This window comes from Myotis brandtii, unplaced genomic scaffold, assembly GCF_000412655.1.
Source record: "Myotis brandtii unplaced genomic scaffold, ASM41265v1 scaffold403, whole genome shotgun sequence".
Classification (NCBI taxonomy): Eukaryota; Metazoa; Chordata; class Mammalia; order Chiroptera; family Vespertilionidae; genus Myotis; species Myotis brandtii.
This window is the reverse complement of record NW_005365474.1, coordinates 263761-264452: the sequence shown is the minus strand read 5'-3', so window position 1 is coordinate 264452 and position 692 is coordinate 263761. Positions and strand designations below refer to the sequence as shown.

The window sequence follows — 692 nt, the reverse complement described above, 5'->3', positions numbered from 1 at the left end:
GGACTGGGCTGGGCGGGGTCTGTGGGTGGCCTTGCGGAGGCCACCATCTGGTGGGCAGAAAAGAGGCGACAGGTGAAGGCATGCCATGGTCCCTCCCCACAGCAACACTAACGAACCCATGATCACACAAACCACCACACAAACTGAGCCCCGTCTACAGCCCTGTCACCTAAGACCACTACGAGCTGTGCTTGTCCGTGCGGTCCATCGCACACCTTTCCTTCCCCAGCCTCTCTCCTGTGTCTTTAGCATTTTCATTGTGTCACTGGGTCCCGGTGAAGAACCACCCCAGGACACTGTTGCAGAGGGCAGAGCGTGGGGGTGCCCGGGGGGCTTGGCCGACGGTTAGGAGCAGCCTCGCCACTCCCAGCCTCACCTCCACCACAGGCACCCGGCGCCTGCCCCCAGCCTCTGCCTTACGGGGCACAGCAAGTGGCACAGTGGCTACAAGGCCCTTCGCACGGCTCTCTGCTCTGAGCACAGCAATCAGAACCATTTTTCCTGATAATTCAACAGTGACAACTCAGTTACAAGCAGTCCTTATTTTACACACACACCGTGTCTCAGCTGCTGGCTGGCTGACCTCCTGTCACACCTGCCTGGTCCCCTCCACCCCTCAGAGCCCGAGGTCAGAGTACCTGCGGCTGGGACGGCGGCGGAGGGGCCTGCATCTGCGCCTTCCCGGGCACTGG

The 692-nt window shown here is 61.3% G+C and overlaps 1 protein-coding gene across 1 annotated transcript in view; it reads right to left on the bottom strand.

Annotated features, from left to right (window-relative positions):
• The window catches only part of EP400 (E1A binding protein p400), a 64345-nt gene that overhangs the window by 50374 nt on the left and 13279 nt on the right, over positions 1-692 (bottom strand). The window contains 1 exon segment of the mRNA XM_014545351.1: positions 377-501. Coding sequence (XP_014400837.1) covers positions 377-501 — 125 coding nt within the window.